The sequence below is a fragment of the Haliotis asinina genome, chromosome 7 (assembly GCF_037392515.1).
Source record: "Haliotis asinina isolate JCU_RB_2024 chromosome 7, JCU_Hal_asi_v2, whole genome shotgun sequence".
NCBI lineage: Eukaryota > Metazoa > Mollusca > Gastropoda > Lepetellida > Haliotidae > Haliotis > Haliotis asinina.
Window position 1 is genome coordinate 4399117 of NC_090286.1, and position 14937 is coordinate 4414053.

The 14937-nt window shown below is 42.5% G+C and overlaps 1 protein-coding gene across 1 annotated transcript in view; it reads left to right on the plus strand.

Moving 5' to 3' along the window:
• Nucleotides 1-986: 986 nt before the first annotated feature.
• The window catches only part of LOC137291447 (maltase-glucoamylase-like), a 73213-nt gene continuing 59262 nt past the window's right edge, over nucleotides 987-14937 (plus strand). The window contains exons 1-10 of the mRNA XM_067822795.1: nucleotides 987-1452; nucleotides 8994-9142; nucleotides 9637-9808; nucleotides 10342-10441; nucleotides 10713-10825; nucleotides 11267-11392; nucleotides 12268-12399; nucleotides 13095-13232; nucleotides 13567-13683; nucleotides 14420-14546. Of these exons, the coding sequence (XP_067678896.1) occupies nucleotides 1021-1452; nucleotides 8994-9142; nucleotides 9637-9808; nucleotides 10342-10441; nucleotides 10713-10825; nucleotides 11267-11392; nucleotides 12268-12399; nucleotides 13095-13232; nucleotides 13567-13683; nucleotides 14420-14546 (1606 nt within the window). The 5' untranslated portion in view covers nucleotides 987-1020. The remainder of the gene's footprint in view (nucleotides 1453-8993; nucleotides 9143-9636; nucleotides 9809-10341; nucleotides 10442-10712; nucleotides 10826-11266; nucleotides 11393-12267; nucleotides 12400-13094; nucleotides 13233-13566; nucleotides 13684-14419; nucleotides 14547-14937) is intronic.

A 14937-nucleotide genomic window follows, 5' to 3' on the forward strand; every position in this document is an offset into this window, starting at 1 on the left:
GCGAACGCATTAACTACTAAACTACTACGTTGCCCCAGAATCATCTGTCCCTGACCCTGACACTGACCCTTCCAACCATCACTTACGGCGTCTATTACAACTTTGATTCTTCACGATGCTATTGTCTGGCAGTTTACGACAGATGTTTAGGTGTGTTAACATCAACTGAGACGGACACGCGACAGATCCTGTTTATGATGCTTCTACAAACATCCGCCACTACTGTCTAATGCGTGGTTATTCTGGGAAGCCTTACGACAGCCCCCAATACGAGTACAGAGAGTACACCGCTCCGTTACCATGTGTCAAAAATATGTCAAGGTGAAGCGACATGGAGATATACAGTGGGTCTAGAGCAGCGTACACACTGTTTCGTTTCTTGTAATATTTATCACAAGGCAAACAACGACCGTAATGTGAGGGGACACATAAATATTTGTCTTATATCCGTTTACCCAGTCTACAGGAGTCAGCTGAGCCAACGCTTCTGTCCTTCAATTCAACCAAGTGTCTGGTTTCAACGGGGCCAATACCTGTTCTGTATTTTCACCTCAACGACCTTTAAGTGTTACCTTTGTGCAAAAAATGATTACAAAAAATACATAAGTTCTCTTAAGGAGATAAATCCGTGAACAAAGTTCGACTTTTTGGGGCGACCTTGTTTCAACAGAGACAGCTTGCACCGACGAGGGCACTACGCTTGAGCACCCCGGAAGGCACTCACAAGAGCAAGGCACATCTCTGGAACACCCGCAAGACCACAACGCCGGAGCACCCGTCAGAGCACCACACGGGCCGACCGATAAAGTACTACACTGTAGCACCTGCTGGGGGCGTCGCTTCACCGCTGGGACACTTCGTGTGATAAATCGGTTAGACACCCCTCTACCTCAGGACACCGAGAGATGGTCAGCGTTGTTCGGACATGGTAGCAAACATGTGACAGAATCGGATTTATTGTGAACGTGTATTCCTCTTGATTGAAAGTGACTTCACAAAAACATCATCCTTTAAGAAACCATGGCAAACCTCAGCAAAAAGCGTATTGTCATCATCCTATCTGTAATAGTGGTAGCTGTTGCAATTATAGCCCCCACGGCTTACTATCTCACCCGTCCATCGGACCCAGAGGATGAGGTTGTGACATTGGGGCCCCCAACAAATCCCGAGGCCCAGCGACTAGACTGTTACCCTGAGGCGGAAAGTGGCCTTGAGCAGGTTACGAAGGAGAGCTGTGAGGCTAGAAACTGTATTTTCGCCGGGTCGGGCCAGGTGGGACCCGAATGCTACTTCCCGATGAGTGGGTACGGGTATTCTGTGACGGGCACAGAGAACACTCCCTTAGGGTTCAAGGTGTTTCTGAAACAGAACGGGAAAGCCCCTTTCGGGGGTGACATTAATTCGGTTGTATTTGAAGTACAAATGAGAGATGACGATATTCTCAGGTTTACGGTAAGTAGCAAATTGGTGTTGAATGTATATGTGATTATACCGGTACATTATCATCATTTGTGACAAGTTATGAAATATATCCGATGTAAGAATTGGATATGAAAAAGCTGATTAAGTGCCGTTGTGCTTTAACTACATGTCTAGTCACGGTATGACTACGGGTGCAGTGGTGAAAGGGTTCGCTCGCCTGGCAGAAACCCGAGTTCGAGTCCCCAAAAGGGTACAATATGTTACACCAATTTTTGCCGTCCCCCGGTTTAATATAACTGGAATATTGCTAAAGTGTGCTAAAAGAATTTCATTCATAATATGTCTGAAAGAAAGCAGTCGCGACTTAATATTTAAAGTTTTGCTCCCAACTCTCGTGGACAGTTAACTATGCCAGGGCAACATCCACAAGCGACCCATGCATTCCAGGTCACCATACTAGCTAGGACTGTGGGTTCACTGTGTCGCCGAACACTTGCTTCCTTCGGATAACATTGCATACAATTTATCGTTGCGGGCACGGGGTCAGAAAAATCGATGCTCCAGAAAATACAAAAACATTAAAGGTTAAAATTGAAGAAATAAAATGAATGTCCTAAAGAAAACCAATCTCTAAAATGCTGCACATGAAACCTTATGATCCTACGTGTCATCCCTTTTAGTTTTATTACATGTCAATGTCATACGGTGCTCAGGGGATTCACAAAGAGCGACATCTTGAGGGACGTTAAAAACACACTCAAATTTCAATGTACTTCCATTTTCAAGATGACAGCGACGGCTATGAAGGTTAACCTCGGTTTCTGTCACACTTGTCAACCGCTGTTATATTGCTGAGTGCGGCATTAAACAACAAACAAACACGCCCAGGTGTGCGCTTTAGCTCCTCGTTGACTCTGTGCCAGATCATTTTATACATGACTGGGTTGAGGAGGGTACCTCCCACATGTGCCTGACACACCAATGAACTATCTGTACCCCTGCTTTAGGCATGCTTGCACATTTACATACCGCCACACTTAACACGGGCTGTTCTGGGTGTTCGAACCCCTGAACCCCTCCCTTGCCTTCGCCAACGTAAACAAAATCGTTAATCGTATTTAACAGGATATTGGAGAATCCATGCTTAGCTATGAGAACGCAGCGTCTCCTAAATGAGAAGCAAGTGATATATGTATCATGTGCATTATTGCACGCGCGCCTCGCTGTCATGAATGCGTGACGCATGGAAAGTATGCAGTCTGCAACCGACTTGCTACATCGTGCTGACGATTGCACGAGATGTTCATGGTGAAGAAGCGCTGGTTGATACTGAATAGAGTGGCGTTTCTCCAAATAGAAGCCGCTGAAAAGAAGAGGGTTTTCAAAGCAGACAAATATGTTACACAGCTCATCATACAAATAGTTGCGACGGGTCGATTTCAGCCAGACTGTTATTTACAACAAACAGCTCAGAGTACCGCAGTCTTGCTGGGACCCCAAATCACAGGCAGCGCTGTCACATTATGTTCGACTTTGATCTTTCAACGAGGTATAAAGGTATTTTCACCAAGGTACTCACAGTCACGTTCAGGGAGGAAGTCAATAGTGTTTTGAAATAACACTTTTGATCTGCTTTTGGATTCAGTTGAATAACAGGTTACATTTTGTCACATATAATCCAACCCTTGCGTAAAGAGGGCAATTCGTAACCTGAAAATCGCAGGTTACGAAAAGGGCCGAGTGGTGCCGACTCTGAGTGCTATGTTCTACCGTAAAAGGCAGAGTAGAACCAGAAGATCCATACTTGTTCAATTCTTCAAGAATACTTTTTGTTTTTTTTCTTTGTTTCTTTTTTCGTTTGCTTGTATGCTCTTTAAACTCCGCACTCAGCAGTATTCGAGTTACACGGCGGCGTTCTGTGAATAAAGGAATATGAACCAGACAATCCAGTGATCAACATGTAGTTGGGGTTTTTTTCCACTTAGAATATATTATTTACTCAAGAAAATGTTTACGCATTTGCGAAATTAAACTGGCTCTGGATAGACGACTTTGGCGTTAAAATGTGTAAATGGCTTTTAAAATACAAAATTACAGGCTTACTCGTAAAAATCAGCAGTCTGTTTATTATGACAAAATGTCATAGGCATCATCACCTGAACATAACGTTAGTTAAAAAATAAAAAAAATAAAGGCATTAAGAGAATGCTTTTTCATTCGTAACGCCTCGGAGCAAACCGAATGACGGTTACGGAAAGGCCGAGAGAAGATGAATACGCGTGCCACGAACTCCACTGACGATGTGACGTCACTGTCGTCTGCTTCCCAAAAGCAGTTTTTGTTTGTGAACAAAGACGAACGTTGTTGGAATTTGCTGATAACATTTAATTAGAAGCTGAATTGGTGTAAATATTTTTAAAATCATATCACTGTGTAGATCTTGAAGATGCTTGACTTTAGAAAAAAGAAACTATTTCAGTAGTAGCAACGTGTTATGAGAATATTGGTCCAGGACTATCATGGCCACAGTTGAGCACCATGGGAAGTTGCTAACATCCGATGAAGGTATGGATGTGTATGTTTAGTTTCAGATTGTTAGTTTCAGACACATTCTATTCGACATCATTGTGACTTTAAATGAAGGTACAAGTAATAACTGGGGCGGTGGGGTAACCTAGTGGTTAAAGCATTCGCTCATCGCGTTGACGATACGGGTTCGATTCCCCACATGGGTACCACGCTTGAAGACTATGTCTGGTGTCCTTCGCCGTGATATTGCTGGAATATCATCAAACTCACAAACTAAACTCACAATGTTTTGCACAGCGCCTAGTGCACTTAGACAACCTTATTACGATGTTACTTGTGGAGATTGCAGAATAATATATTGTGGTTGAAGTACATTTGGACAGCTTTCGTAATGGCTGTTTAGTAGTTTCGTAATTTCGTCAATATAACATTTTATAGCTTATCGATACAAGGCTAAAGGCTTCTGGCAATATGTCAGACCCACAGAGCTCCAGGTTCAAACTGATCTTCAACCCATGTTTGTTGAACAGTACGACTAACAGGATCAGGTGGTCAGGCGCTCTGACTTGGTTGATGCACGTCATGGTGTCCGCATTGTGTACATCGATGTTCATGAGATTAATAGGTGGATTATCTGATCGGATTTACCACCCGACCTCATATAGCTGGAATATTGCTGAGTGCGGCGTTAAAAGCAAACAGTCTGAGTATTTGATGCCTGCGACATTTCGCCAGACCGCCCATCCTCTTCTCGCACCTTGAACCATCCTGATGTATGACTAACTCGCATAGGCTTGACACAAGTGGTCGACATTAAACATTCAAAATACAGCATTGTATGGGAATCCATGGGTTGTTTTCTATTGGCCTACATTTCTATTCGCCTACATACTTCATGGTCTTTTGACCTCAGATTACACAATGACAAACAGATCTCACCCCTATGATCTGAAACAGGACTCTTCAATTTTAAAAAAGAAAGAGAGATATGCAGAGGTATAAAATGACTTTACTTACGGATATTAAAAGAGGTTTATGTCCTAATGGGAAGAAACATTTGAAAGACGATTTCCACAGAATGATTGGGATGTATGTATATATATGTGTGTGTGTGTGTGTGTAAAATGTCCAGTAGATGTACACAGAGTGTAAGTTTGAAGTATTTCCAGTAAAAGATTACTTACAATGCTTTAACAACTAATGCTTATTTACACAAGACTGGAATTAGAGGATCACCATTATGCACATTCACTACTAAAAGAAGAACGTTCATTCGCTAATGTTTCACATCTAAATAAATAATGAAATTTATATTGGATATACTTATCTTCCTACTCCACTAAATATTCTTATGACAACAGTCAGTCACGATCGCTATAGCCCTGGTCAGCTGGTTTCATTATACAGTAGAGGTGCGTTTTGTATCTGAACATAGTCAGCTTTGTTTTTGTAGGCGATTGGAGACGTAAGCGAATAGAGATATAAGCGATTAGAGTCTAAATGATGCAGCAGACCCGAGTATAAAGGAGATCTCCCACCTAATTTGGCGAGGGGTAGCCTAATGGTTGTAGCAGAAGACCGAGGTTCGATTCCTCACATAGGTTCAATGTGTGAAATCCATGCAGGTGTCCCCCACCGCAGAAATATTGCTAAAAGCGGCGTAAAACTGCCCTCAATCCAGCAAAGATCTTAGTCAGTCTTTTCAAATACTCCGTAAAAACGGCATTGTTTTCTTCAAGGTGATTAATCAAATAATCAGACAGGCGTGTTGCAATTTCAAGATTTATTAGCCTCAGTGCCTCCTGCAATGACGCATGTTAAAGCGAGTCTCGTGTTGAGATAGTAGAGGTGCAACATCGCTTTCAAGATTATTTCGCAACTGTAACGACGTGCATATATACCCGTACTTGAACCTACGTACCAGGATGAGGTTGGCCCATATATTTTAGGGTCAGATGATTAATGGTGAAAGTAACAGTCTGTCCACGCGTGATAGTTTGTCCTTAGTAACGCAGGATCGTTTTGAGTCTGGACCGCCCTACCCCGCAACATCGTCAAGAAACTAGTATACCATAGTTTTTTCCTGTCATCTGAAGAAACGTCACACCATAACAACCTATTAAGCTGAACCACAGTTTATATTTACTGCTGAATACGTATTTAAGAAACGCAATATAGTGTCTTCATCATTGATTGGTCATAACTGGCCAAGTCGTGAGGAGCCGCAATTCTTTATGCAGAGTTACTCCCCTTTAGCGTACCAGGACTCTATGATGGCAGCGCGGATCCAAAATGTTTCTAAAGTGATACCCGTACTCATCTCCTGTACCTCCAAAGCTATGAACCTGAAACGCCTCACAAAGTCAGTTGTACGTTGCTGCCGTTACATCCTGGAATACTGAATGGCGTCCATAAGCCAAACCAACTCATAGATGATGGTGTTTTGTATAAGATAAAATTGCTTAATAGCAAATATGTAGGGAACGTGAAAATGTACGTTATGACAGGTTCGGATCCGACAATCATCGTCATCTTCACTCCAGGGTGAGTGAGTGATTTTAGTTTTACGCCGCTTTCAGCAATACTCCAGTAATGTCAGGGCTGTGGACACCAGCAACGGACTTGATACATTGTACCTGTGAGGGGAATCGAGCCCGGGTCTTCGGCGTGACGAGCGAGTGGTCAGTAACTCCCAGGTTACCCCACAACTAGGATAACTATCACTCACGTACGAAACGCACAGCGTCAAAGAGAATCAAGCTGAAGTAATGTTATGATGGCAGCTGTTTTTTGGGGTTGTTTTGTTTGTAAATTCGGATTTCGTTCATCATGTTGTTGATAAAACGCCTGTCTGTAAAGCACGCTCTTGCGCAACTCGATCTGAAAGTCGAGTTATACGATACCAGCTTAAAAGACAGTACCGGTTTATACCCCGCCCGTCACGGGACATCTAGGGGATAAAACAGTTTCCGGAACCAGTATACTCTGTCTCACTATAGGGCAACCGTCTTAGCCTGGGACATGATCCAGTATACTCTGTCTCACTATAGGGCAACCGTCTTAGCCTAGGACATGATCCAGTATGCTCTGTCTCACTATAGGGCAACCGTGTTAGCCTAGGACATGATCCAGTATGCTCTGTCTCACGAGGGCAACTGTGTTAGCCTTGGACATGGTCTAGTATACTCTGTCTCACTATAGGGCAACCGTCTTAGCCTAGGACATGATCCAGTATAGTCTGCCTCACTATAGGGCAACCGTGTTAGCCTGGGGCATGATCCAGTATACAATGCCTCACTAGGGCAACCGTGTTAACTTGGGACATGATTCAGATATGTACAAGCGATCTATGGAATTTGAATATGATGATATGTGTATACCAAGTCAGCGAATCTAGCCATCTAGTCCCGTTAGTCGTCCTTAACGACAAGCATGGGTCGCTGGAGACCAGTTCTAACCTGGATCTTCACGGGTTGTATGCATGTGATCCAAATCGGCAAAAGAATCCTCCCGTTGTTTACTCGATATAACAGACGGTGGCCCTGTTGTCATTCATGCTATGTGATATTATTTATACAATTCCTAGTGTCCACAAAGGAGACGGGCTGTGATCTGAAACTCCCCCGACATGTGTACGTGCGCATACATTGCCTCGTTTATGGTGGAAGCCTATCGCGGGTGACATGTATCTCCTGGGTAGACAACACCTGGAAGACCGTTTCTGAATTTACGGTGAATGGATGTAACAGGAATACCACAATATCACCCTCAGTAGATATACGTATTGACCAAACTGCTGCTTCCTCGATGAGGTAGAAATTAACTATAAAAAAATTCAAATTAAAAGTAAACAGAAGAAATGAATCTTGACACTTGACACTTGATGATATACATACCCCGCATGTTGTCGTTGCCCAAAGTAACTGCTCACGAAAGACATCAGGGCATCCTTGCCCCAGTGTCTCAGTTTAAGCATACTGAACAACAAAAGAAACGCAACTCTATTTTTTTGTCAAGTTTTTAAACCGAACACATGAAAATGAGCGCTTACTTTAATGGAATTCTGTTCAGAATGCTGCACATCCTGCACTTGATTAGCGTCCTGTTTTCTCACAAGATCAAATTATCAAAACTACGGTAATGTAAAATGCATTGTAAAATATTCACCATGTACACAGAATATTAACTACCAATTATTGCAAGATGGTGGGGCGTCTCTATTTTCTGTCATGAGTTTGAGCGTTGTCTTGACACGTGTGGTACTCTGAGGCGATTTGGTGTCTTGACATGTGAGATTTTGTATTCAATCTGAGCAAGTGACTTTTACAGTGATAGATATTGGTATTTAGGGGAAACCATTAGTACGGATATCTTTAAGGAGCACAGACCATCCTGTCGTGTTGTGTAATGCAGTTCGCTGAGCAGAGTTATGTCCCTTACGTGTGCCAGTAATTTTTTATGATTAGTTCGACTCCCTTGTTCGCTGGATCATGTTTCCTGTATTGCCATTGCATTACCTGTTCTTTTGAGATCTCCTGAATGTTAAACGTCCAGGACCAGCCCCCTTTCATCCCGCATAGCGCTACATGCTCGAAATCCGCGGTGATTAAATCGGGCTGTCAGTTTCAGAGACTTTGCTTGGCTACAAGGGGTGGTGGGATGGCCTAGGTATTAAAGCGTTCCCTCGTCACGCCGAAGACCCGCCGTGATATGACCGGGATATTGCTAAATGCTTGGTGACTCCGTGTCAATTTGTCCCGATCCATCCTCAGTTACCCAGGATAATATTATTATGTTTGTTATCATATACTCTCTATACATATTCGCCACAACACTTCGAAATATACCACCGCGAATCCTGGAACATTACTTTTTGCGGCTTTCAGTAGCAAATACACAAAAGATCAAAATATCAAAACAAAGTGGAAACAGGAGCCCATCATTTCAATGGCATTCATTTCGTACCCAGTCATTATTATAGTCTGATATGACAAGATTTCATTGCCTACGGGTTATGTGTACGTGTATTTGGTATTTTTCAGATCGATGACCCGAATTCCTCCCGCTACAAGGTGCCCGTGGATCTCAACCTGCCGTCAACCAAGGCGGCAGACGCCAAGTACAACGTCGTCTTCACCAACCAGGACGCCTTCGCCTTTCAAGTCACCAGGAAGGCAACAGGCAAAGTCATGTGAGTCGGTGACCTTGGCATTGCCTCTCGACCAACGGCAATGATCTCATCGATTGCTTATCATTGTTGGGATGATTGCATGGTTTGGGGTTGACGCCAGCAAAATTCCACGTTTAGGTAACGAGGTTACCTCACCGACACAGCTTTTTGAAGAAGAAATGAATACATTCAGTGCAGTCAAATTTTGGAGTATCATCTTTATTAAAAATCGATTCTGTCAGATATACACTTAAAGAACATCTATCTCCTGTTCAGTTGGCTTCAATGGTTAAAGCGTTCGCTCGTCACACCGAAGACCCGGTTCCATTCTCCCATATGAGTACAATGTGTGAAACCCGTTTCTGGTTTCCCCCGCCGTTATACTGATATAACGACGTAAAACCATATTCACACACACACTTCTACAACGTTAGATCTGCAGCCTGACACTTTCTTTTTCCAAGAGCTTTGCTGTTATCATTGCCTGTATCTCTGTTGTATCTATTTTTATTCAGCTGGGACACAGGGGTTGGGGGACTGACGTTCTCGGACCAGTTTCTACAGATTGCCACTCGCCTCCCTTCGGACAAAGTGTATGGACTTGGCGAGAACCATCACAAGTCCTTCAAACATGACCTCACCAAAACATGGCCGATGTGGTCACGTGATCAGCCCCCTTGGCAGACGGTGAGTTTCTTCAAAAGGAACCATTTAGTCAGTGAAATTTTCACTCATAAGTCGCCTTCCATAATATTGTTTTCATTTTTTCTTAAATCCCGACAGATTTGTCTATTTCAGAGTACGTATATTTTCTTTTTTTATTGCATTTTATTGTTTGTAATGTTTGTATTCTATTGTATCTAGGTTTTTCATTGTTTTTATTTATTGTTCTTCATTAATAATGTTCTTTATTCTTTTGAGGTTGGGGTGGTGGTCTGGTCGCGTAGTTTATGTGTTGTCTGACTGTATGTTGTGTGCTGCCCTTCACCCTGCACTGTATCATACGTATTCCGGGTCTGTTAAGTATCGCGTGATCCCCATGGGGATGAGGCATCCGTTGATCAGAGGAACTCTCCAGCCCTTTATCATGTACAACTTGGGCGCATGTGTGCTCCATATAGCTGTCCTATAGATGATAATAATACTCATGTTATGTATCCATAACCAATGGTTTGTCGTATCTAATCCAAATGTACACTATCCGATTTCTCCACGTTTAGCCCCAGTCCAACCTGTACGGCGTCCACCCCTTCTACATATGCGTAGAAGACGACGACGGTAACTCCCATGGTGTCCTCTTACTCAACAGCAACGCTCAAGGTACGTCAACTGTGGAACACGTTTGTCTCGAGTCTTTCAACTCGAGTTTTTTCTCACGATATGCTAGATGCCCAGAAATAAATGTTTTGTTAAGAAGTACGTGGCATCTCTTTCAAGAGATAAAATGTTCTTCCTGAAGTTATGACCGATAAGGACTAATTGTAAAATTTGTCTGTACCTGTCTTTGAGACGCTTACCCTATGTAACAGCTCCTGGTATTCTAAAATGTACTTCAAATTCTATGATTAATATGGAAGCTTTATCTTCACAGATTATTCTTTCACTGACAAACCCAGCCTGATATATCGAACGACTGGCGGTATCCTTGACTTCTATGTATTCATGGGGAGTACGGCCAACAACGCTGTTCAGCAGTACACTCAGGTAAGGCTAAAGTGGGCAAATTGCTGACATTGTGTTAATGGCCTTAAGGCCCTGTGTGTTGAGTTACGTCCTTAGTAATGGCGAGTGAGTCTGATTTTACACGATAAATGCCAAATTTACAGCAGTATCACTACATACATAATAACCATGTCAGGTATCGAACCCAGGTCTTCGTCGTAAATCTTTAACCACTAAACTACCCCTACATTCCCTCCTTAATATGGAATTCTTTAATCTCCATGCACAAACCCCAACTAAGGTTCCAGAGAATATTTTGAAGCTAGGAAGCTGGTGTTACTTAAACCCATTTCGTAAAGCATTTTATCTCTATGTCAGTCTTCTTAATGGATGTGGTACATCTACATTTTGTGTGGTATTCAGTATATCTATACCTTATATTTGATAAATAGGAATATTCCAAACAGATTATTCTGTTTACAGGTGATCGGACGCCCCTTCATGCCCCCGTACTGGGCTCTGGGGTTCCAGCTGTCACGATATGGGTACAATAACATCGATAATCTCAGAAGGGCCGTGGAGAATACCAGGCGCTACGACATACCTCATGTAAGGTGCCACTTAATATCACCTGTGAATACCAGAAAATCTTGTATAGCTCTGCACTGGACATGAGATACCGTTACGTAAAGAGCTAAATAATGCCAAAAGGCCTTGGTATGGTATTACCTCACGCAAGTAATAGGCATAGGGATGTGTGAATGCCATATTTTTTTCAGCATATCCGAAATCGATAATACAAAAGTACTACGCATATATGTCGCAATGTTCTGCAACCATCTATTGCGCATCATTAATGCAATGAGACTTTGGATCAGCAAGTTAAGTAGAAGTCACAAAGGCGAGGAGCTTGACTTACTCCATCACATATACTATAGATCACCTATACTCATGCTAATGAAATGTGGTCCCACATGGTGTAAGATGGTTGAGTGTGTAAGCAGAAGAGTTATTATCAGTATTTAACGACTTGTCATTCGTTCAGGTGACCTCGTGTTTCATTATTTGATGACACTTGGGTACATTTGTTCACGCTTGGTTACGTGTGGTTACATTTGGTTACATTTGGTCACGCATGGTTACGTGGTTACATGTGGTCGGGTATGGTTACATGGTTACATTTGGTTACATATGGCTGCATTTGGTCACGTATGGTTACGTGGTTACATGTGGTCGCGTATGGTTACATGGTTACATTTGGTTACATATGGCTGCATTTGGTCACGCATGGTTACATGTGATTACATTTGGTCACGCATGGTTAATTGGTTACATTTGGTTACATGTGGTTGCATTTGATCACACATGGATACGTGTGGCTATATGTGGTCGAGTATGGTTACATGGTTACATTTGGTTACATGTGGTTGCGTGTGATCACGCATGGATACGTGTGGCTATATGTGGTCGAGTATGTTTTGTAGGACGTGCAGTACGTCGACATCGACCACATGGACGAGCAGAAAGACTTCACAGTCGACGACGTCAACTTCCCCGGTCTCAACGACTACTTCAACGAGCTTAGAAAGGAGGGCATGAAAACTATCATTATCTTGGTATGTGGTGTAGCGCCATGACTTACAATTACACAAAGCACGACGTCTGTAACGCACCATTTTTGTCCTGAGAATACCCCGCCAGTCATCATGGCTTGTCGTAACATTGATCAGATGGGTGTGCTAGGCGATCTAGGCCCACTTGCACAAAGCGATCTTAGTGCTACAATGATTGTAACTCCCATTCTCCAACATAGGCTTAAGATAGTCATAGTGCTAAAATCGCTTTGTGCAAGTGGACCCTGGTTGTCTGAGAACCAATGTTTTACCCCCACATTCCATTAGATTCTGGTCATTTTGATGAAGCTCCAATATTACTTGGAACTGGCAAGGTATTGCGGTAAGAACCTTTTGATATGGTGTCATCATACCAGTTAAAGTTTCATTTGAATGGTAAACCAGGGGTGTCTTAAGAATAGGCGTTTAATTTGGATGAACTGTATCAGTTAATGTGGTTTCTCCCAAAGTACCCCTGCTATGTTCCAGATGTGTTGATCCAGACACAGATGGGTAATAGTGCCGACCACGTTGAAAGAATTCCCTCATTACGATGTCGATAGTGCTAAAGAGACGTAAAACCATTCCCTTAATGCCCTTAATATTATTCAGTTCACTGATCTCAGCGCTGTGCAGGTTGATCCACGTTTGGTATCAACTATATACGTATATTTTGCTTCTCTGTCGCCCTTTGACAGGATCCCTGTTTAATCAGCAACGAGACCAACTATGAACCGTACGAGAGGATGAAGGCAGCCCGGGCTAACATCAAGTGGCCTTCGGATTACACAGCCCCGGATGACATGAAGGATGAAACTAACGCCGTGCTTGGATATGTATGTTGTTGTTGCTGCTGCTGATGATGATGATGATGATGACGACGACGATGATAATGATGATAAATGATGTTTAAAGATTACAAGAATATAATTTATAAGGATTATGATTATGAAACGGATATTGACAATATTACCGTAATGCATTATAGCAATGAAAATGTTCATATCAGTAACTAGTTTTCTGAAATATTTTGGAGTAAGAATTTCAGTTTTCGCTATACAAAGTTGTAAATGTAGCTATTATTTGTTAGAAACTTGCCTGACTGACACATTATTCATCATGCAGCGTACCCGTGTTAGCTTAGACACAAACATGCTGTAACATTTTCAGGTATGGCCAAAAGGCAAGGTTGTGTTTCCGGATTTCTTCAAGAATTTCACAAGAGAAATTTGGTCAGACCTTATTGTTACCCATCGTAGAAGACTCGTCTTTGATGGCCTCTGGATTGTAAGTCCATTAAACATCCATACACGTATGAATGTACTTGCCTGCGTACGTGTGAATATGTTGTGTATGTAGATGTGTGTCTCTGTGTATGTGTGTCTGTGTGTGTGTGTCTGTCGCTCTGTCTGTGTCAATGTGTGTGTGTGTCTGTCGCTCTGTGTCTCTGTGTGTGTCTGTCGCTCTGTCTGTGTCAATGTGTGTGTGTCTGTCGCTCTGTCTGTGTCAGTGTGTGTGTGTCTGTGTCTGTGTGTCGTTCTGTCTGTGTCAGTGTGTGTGTGTGTGTTTGTCTGTCGCTGTGTCTGTGTCAGTGTGTCTGTGTCTGTGTGTGTCTGTCGCTCTGTCTGTGTCAGTGTGTGTGTCTGTGTGTGTGTTCTTATGTGTTTGAAAACGAACACTGTTAGCTTAACATAGTTTGAACCGTACATCATAATCAAAAATATTGTCGACAAGGTTGTATTACTGCTGCTGTGAAAGAATTTGAATGGTTCATTATCCAGGAAACAAAATGGTCTGTCGTATTTGAGGTAGAATGTACCCCTCCTCGTTAACTGGTTTGTTACTTATATATTATCTTACACAGATCCGAAAAGGACTAAACAGACGCATCATGGTAAAGACCTTTGAACTGGCCTGCGAAATGAACTGATAACAAATTGAATATTAGACTTCTTGTTGATTATTTCCCTAATCCTTTATTGTCATATAGGCTTCAACTGAACTATCTTTGTATACTTTTCAGGATATGAACGAACCGGCCAACTTTGGGACGAACGAAGAGCGTCCTTTCAACTGGCCGGAAGACGCAAGACCCTACTGGAGCTTGAAATGTCCCCAAAACAAATATGAGGACCCACCATACAGAACACGTGAGATCATTTATAAATACGATTTGTCAAACATATGTAAAGTGATGGAGCTCACATGGAAATTCATTATTAAAGAGAAAATATCGGTGACGTTAAGAACGACTTCTACGTTCACGTGGCACGGGGCAGATCTGACTGACCCACATGACACCTTGCATCAGATAACGTAGTATTGCCTCCTGGAAATTCTCAACCAAAATGCAACCATTTTATTCAGAGGCTGTAAATCCGACACCCAGATGTAAAAACCTTTAATATAAACGTAGTAAAATGACATACAATTTTGCAATTGTTATGGACACCGATTTTGAGTGTAATGCTGTGGGAACACCCGGTGTTGAATCGAGGGGCGGGTGTCCGGGCAATGTTGCCAGCGATGGTGTACATCTGT